The sequence below is a fragment of the Amphimedon queenslandica genome, unplaced genomic scaffold (genome assembly GCF_000090795.2).
Source record: "Amphimedon queenslandica unplaced genomic scaffold, v1.1 AMPQUscaffold_13246, whole genome shotgun sequence".
In the NCBI taxonomy this organism is placed as follows: domain Eukaryota; kingdom Metazoa; phylum Porifera; class Demospongiae; order Haplosclerida; family Niphatidae; genus Amphimedon; species Amphimedon queenslandica.
Window position 1 is genome coordinate 23,580 of NW_003546518.1, and position 5,269 is coordinate 28,848.

The 5,269-nt window shown below is 35.4% G+C and overlaps 3 protein-coding genes across 3 annotated transcripts in view; all 3 read right to left on the reverse strand.

Annotated features, from left to right (window-relative positions):
• LOC105313686 (spore wall protein 2-like) overlaps window positions 1–406 on the reverse strand; it is an 8,848-nt gene extending 8,442 nt beyond the window's left edge. The window contains exons 1-2 of the mRNA XM_019999700.1: window positions 257–406; window positions 86–202 (exon numbers count right to left, since the gene is read on the reverse strand). Coding sequence (XP_019855259.1) covers window positions 86–202; window positions 257–406 — 267 coding nt within the window. The remainder of the gene's footprint in view (window positions 1–85; window positions 203–256) is intronic.
• Window positions 407–1,040: 634 nt separating this feature from the next.
• LOC100639034 (wall-associated receptor kinase-like 18) lies at window positions 1,041–3,305 on the reverse strand. The gene is made up of 3 exons (XM_011407320.2): window positions 3,156–3,305; window positions 2,139–2,853; window positions 1,041–2,060 (listed from the first exon to the last, which is right to left on the reverse strand). Exons 1-3 carry the CDS (start codon window positions 3,303–3,305, stop codon window positions 1,354–1,356), a joined length of 1,572 nt encoding a protein of 523 aa, XP_011405622.2. The 3' UTR covers window positions 1,041–1,353.
• LOC105313687 (uncharacterized) lies at window positions 2,271–5,263 on the reverse strand. The gene is made up of 7 exons (XM_019999701.1): window positions 4,542–5,263; window positions 4,369–4,496; window positions 4,029–4,170; window positions 3,857–3,987; window positions 3,657–3,802; window positions 3,156–3,604; window positions 2,271–2,853 (listed from the first exon to the last, which is right to left on the reverse strand). Exons 1-6 carry the CDS (start codon window positions 5,216–5,218, stop codon window positions 3,545–3,547), a joined length of 1,284 nt encoding a protein of 427 aa, XP_019855260.1. The 5' UTR covers window positions 5,219–5,263; the 3' UTR covers window positions 2,271–2,853; window positions 3,156–3,544.
• Between the last annotated feature and the right edge of the window lie 6 nt (window positions 5,264–5,269).

A 5,269-nucleotide genomic window follows, 5' to 3' on the forward strand; every position in this document is an offset into this window, starting at 1 on the left:
CAAGAAGAATAGAATACTTCATTTGAAGTGGTAGCTCTTCTCTCTCCAGACATTGTGTGAGTGATAAAGGAAGATACTCCATTACTAACATTGGTAATTGTGAACGAGGAGGATAATAGACACCAATTAACTGGACAATGTTAGGATGCCTTTGCTGACTGTGAAGAAGAACCTCATCACCAAATCTTTTCAAAGTGTAATCCTACAAAATTATAATTAAATCCCATACCTCGTCTCATACAAGATTCTTTTATACCTGTACAATAACATCATGAAGCTTCTTAGCAGCACAGGTTGTTTCACTAACTATTACTTCAGTAACAACACCATAAGCTCCACGACCTAACTCTTTACCAGTCTCCTTTACATCAGGCAATAGTAAGGGCTCAAGTTGAGCCCTGTCCATTTTGTGCTAGATACTAATAGATAGTGTGGTAGACCACTATCTAAGCCTAAGGGGTTGTCTCTAGATAAAACTTGGTTATTATAATAGATGGACTAGATCTATATCTATCTAAATGCATTTCCTGGTCACTAGATATAATAATGACTGAATAAAAATCACCATTATATTTGGTCAAGCAGTTTGATCTAATACTTGCAGACACATTCTTAAATTGTGTTTCAATTAATAATGAGAATTATCTTTTAAGAACTGATACAAATCTTAAATGCAACTGCATGTGAATAGTAAAACATGAAAAAGGAAAAGGCAAAAATAAGTGTGGAATAAGTAGTACGCCTCTTTCAGGCCAACTCAAGAACTGGAAGTGGTGGAGCTTGTAACTACAGATTGAGATTGCTGTATAATAAAATTAAAATAATTGAAATATTGCTGTTATAGAAATAAAGCATTTTAAATGAAGCAAATTTAATCATACAATGATACACTATACACGGTTAACAATTATACACAGTTCCATTAGTGACCACACTTATTATACATTGCTCAGTGCTATGATTATGCATGTGCATGTACATGTATACATGCATGAGTAAAGCCATAAACATTTTAAAGTTTTAAATGATATGAGTGTGCATTAGCTCAATGGATCAACTGTTTGATTTTGAAAAAAACATGCAAAAAATACAAAAAATAACAACGAAAAGATAGACTACCAAAAATTAATAAACATTATGAATTACTCACTAGTCACTCCCAAATCACTGCTTCACTAATTATTGTTTAAACCCACTCATTTATTTCCTTTATAATTTCAGACATTGCTGGACACCGTTCATAGTTCTCTATCAGACAACGTTCAATGAGATTCTTCAATGTTGGTCTCTTGATAGCTTTAATCTGAGCCACTCTCTTTTCTATGTCTGGAAACTCACAAACAAGCATCTCTATCAGGAGGATACCATACTGAAGACATCCATTGCAGGAGAATGTTCCTCTGGATTGCCTGCTTCAGGTGCTGAATAGACAGGATTACCAGGATTGCATGTTCTTGTAAGATGCTGAAAATTGGCTGAACCATAGCCTGATAATTTAGCTCTCCATACTCCTGTCATTGATTGAAGGAGTACATTAGCACTGCTGACATCTCTATGTAGTAAAGGATGAGGCTTGAAGAGATGAAGGTAATTGAGAGCACAGGCTACATCTAAACTGATGCTCAGTATGGTAGGATAGGCCAGTCCTCCACTCTCTAATTCCTTTCTTAGGCTGGTTGGCATTAGCTCTGTCAGGATGATTGGATAACCCTCTGTAGTCGCTCCTATGAACTGAAGGCAGTTTGGGTGACGTATTTTAGAAAGAATGCTCATTTCACGAGAGAATATCTCAATGTTATAAGGAGAGATAATTATTTCATGAAGACTTTTTGCAGCAACCTTCAGACCACGAAAATGAGCCACTTTGACCTCTCCCCATCCTCCTTTACCAAGGACTACCTCTGTCATTGTAATCTCTCTTCTATTCACTACCCAGGAAGACTCTGCCACTTGTATCTGCTCTTCAAGTTGTCTCTCTCTTTCTTGGAACTCTCTCTCTCTTTCCTCAAGCTGTCGCTCTCTTTTTTGAGATTCTCTCTCTCTTTCTTGAAGTTGTTGCTCTTTTTTTTGAAGCTGTCATTGAAGATCCCATTCTCTTTTTTTTGCTGCTTCATTCTCTTTAATCAACTCCAATGTACTTTTTATTTTTGGATCATAGTATTTTGATACAACTTGTCCTATAAATTGACAAGATTCAATCATTTCTGGTCTACCAGTAGAAGCATCATTGAGGCATTGCTTAGCTAAAGGAAGGAGCTCAGTCTCTTTTGGTATATTTTTAATATAGCTTGATCTTCTATCCCATTCTGATACTTTCCTGAAGTGCTCTTTGCCAGGTATACGTACAAACTGGTTTGTAGGCTCAGGGAATTGACCAGTAAGTACATGAAGAATGAGACAACCATAAGAGAATACATCTAACTTGTGATCATATACCGGATTATCTTCAAGAGCTTCTGGTGGCATTACGATAGCATTACCAGGTGCTGTAGTGAGGTGATGCTTTTTAAAGGTATCGGCTAATCTTGATACTCCTAGATCTGATATCTTAGCTGAGTATGAAGAGGTCAGTAACACGTTATTAGCAGTGAGGTCACGATGTACAATAGGAGGACGTTTACCATGAAGATAACACAAACCCTTAGCAACATCAAGAAGAATAGAATACTTCATTTGAAGTGGTAGCTCTTCTCTCTCCAGACATTGTGTGAGTGATAAAGGAAGATACTCCATTACTAACATTGGTAATTGTGAACGAGGAGGATAATAGACACCAATTAACTGGACAATGTTAGGATGCCTTTGCTGACTGTGAAGAAGCACCTCATCACAAAATTTCTTCAAAGTGTATCCCTACAAAAAAACAATTATAAAGTGAGATTATTAAACGAAACGAAACCAGAAACGGAAAGAAACCAGAACAGAAACAAAAACTAGAGGACTCCTAACATAAGTAGGGGACTCCTAAGCTAACTAGGGGACTCCTAACATAAGTAGGGGACTCCTAACATAAGTAGGGGACTCTTAACATGACTAGGGGACTTCTAAAAAAATAAAATTACATTGGGAGATTGTTTCTTTCCGTTTCTGGTTTCGTTTCGTTTCTACTTTTACTAATACACCCATTATTATTATATACAAAATTCCCTTTATACCTGTACAATAGCATCATGAAGCTTTTTAGCAGCACAGGTTGTTCCACTAACTATTACTTCAGTAACAACACCATAAGCTCCACGACCTAACTCTTTACCAGTCTCCTTTATATCAGGCAGTAGTAATGGCTGAAGTTGACCTTTGTCCATTTTGAAACCAGAAACCACATAAGAGGAAATAGTGCCCTTGGCTATAATAACTAGATCTATGACTTTCTATGACTTTAGATCTATATGATACACAAGTGACAGATAAGCTACAAATCCATCACAACTATACATTAAACTTATGAACATAAATCTGTTAACCAAAAATAGATCTATAGTTACTTATTAAAAAATAAAATTCTAACTATGATTTGAGCAAAGATAAAGCACAATATTCCAAATCATTTAGTTTTGCTTTTTGGCCATGTACCATCTGGATTTCTTATTTCCAATGCTATCTTCTACATAGTGATAAAATTTGTCATTAAAATATTTATATTAAAATCAACTGACTTGTGACCCATATATACCAGCATCTGATATTGCTTGTTCAACATCAGTTAATAATTCATAATTTCCTGACATGTAATGCTGCCACAGTCTACATTCAGTAGTATCAGGAATATTGAACTGTTCCTTTATTACTGTCATTATACAGCCTATAATGGACACAGTGTATTAACAGTATGTGTATACTTATTGATAATACTTACTGACTGCATCTGCTCGACTAAATGAATGCCTTTTAATATTATTAGTGTTAGGATGTAAATACAACTGTAAATCAATCAAGTAAACTTCAACATTCAAGTGCTTGGTACATGAACCATACTCTACTACAGTCCTAATAAGCATATTACATACAATAAAGCAAATATCTATTACCTAATAATAGGTCTTGATCCTACTGATAGTCCATACCAACTCAGTAAAAGATTCCATGCAAGCTCAGGTAGTAGTGCATAGTGTTGCTCTTCAATTAGATGATCCTTTAATGTTTCAGATACATTGCCTATAAATAATCGTTATTCAAATGCAATTAAACACAAGAGTAACAACTGCTACCAGGTACTACTACTTAAGCTGTTATGACAATCACATTACTATAATCATGCACTATCGATCAATTGAAAAGTACAATACTGTCAAATTACTCAAATGCAAACTGCTATAATAATTACCACAAAATATAATCAAATCATACAAAAAGAATGATATACTTTACCTATAAACAAAGTGCCATTAAAAATTGGTCCTGGATGAGCACTTGCTTGTCCAGCACTATCTTGATCCCATGAATCAAATCCAGTGTATTTCTTCCACTGCCTGAACCATTCCACATCAACAAGATACCTATTAAGAACTTTGATAATTTACTGACATATTGTAGCTACTAACCATCTGTCTCCTTTCTTCATGTTTCCTCGTTGTGAAAGGTAATGCGCTTGAATCATTTCATTTTGAGCTTTATATGAAGGAATGCTGGCTATCGGTAGAGACTGAAAGGATGATAATATTTCATTTTTTGATACAATGGCATTTTCGAGTGCTTGACGTGATTTCAAGGTAAGCTCCTCCATTACTTCTGCTACTCTTATCTCGCATTCTTCACGACTGATAGATAATTGCTCCTCATAATTTTCTGTTGTAGCCAAAATTTTTGCTTCATACTCTTCCTTCATTCTAGACAAATTGGCTTTATATTCTTTTTCCATTATAAACAGCTTTGATTCATACTCATCTAGCTTTGATTCAAATTCTTTCTTTGCTTCAGAAAGCTTTGTCGAATGCTTCTCCTTTAAATCAGTTTCTCTTTTCTTTAGTAGCTCCATGTTGTTTTTTTGTTGCTTAACTAGTTGTTCATCCCTGCTTCTGATGGCTTCCTTTAGTACTTCAGTGCAATCATTGAATTCTCTTTCCTTTAATGAAAGAGCGTTTTCTAGGCCGGTCACTTGTGATGATATTTGTCTCAAATCTCCCGTCAGTCGTTCGTAGTTTGCCGTCAGTCGTTCGTAGTATCCTATCAGTTGTTTCTCAAGTTTGTCTTTCTCTTTTTTCTCAGCTTGCAATACCATATTTTCTGCATCTAATTCACTAATGCGCTTAGCTGCTGCTTCATTTTCTTT

Bases quoted from the DNA above. Each gene is read 5' to 3' on its own strand.
- LOC105313687 (XM_019999701.1), bottom strand. From the start codon at position 5,218: ATGGTATTGCAAGCTGAGAAAAAAGAGAAAGACAAACTTGAGAAACAA. The intron at 4,497-4,541 runs GTTAGTAGCTAC...AGTTCTTAATAG, and splicing joins ATGAAGAAAGGAGACAGATG to GTATCTTGTTGATGTGGAAT. The intron at 3,803-3,856 runs GTAAGTATTATC...TGTCCATTATAG, and splicing joins TAGTCGAGCAGATGCAGTCA to GCTGTATAATGACAGTAATA.
- LOC100639034 (XM_011407320.2), bottom strand. From the start codon at position 3,305: ATGGACAAAGGTCAACTTCAGCCATTACTACTGCCTGATATAAAGGAG. The intron at 2,854-3,155 runs GTATAAAGGGAA...GTTTTTTTGTAG, and splicing joins TTCATGATGCTATTGTACAG to GGATACACTTTGAAGAAATT. The intron at 2,061-2,138 runs GTACATTGGAGT...TTCAAAAAAAAG, and splicing joins CTATGATCCAAAAATAAAAA to AGCAACAACTTCAAGAAAGA.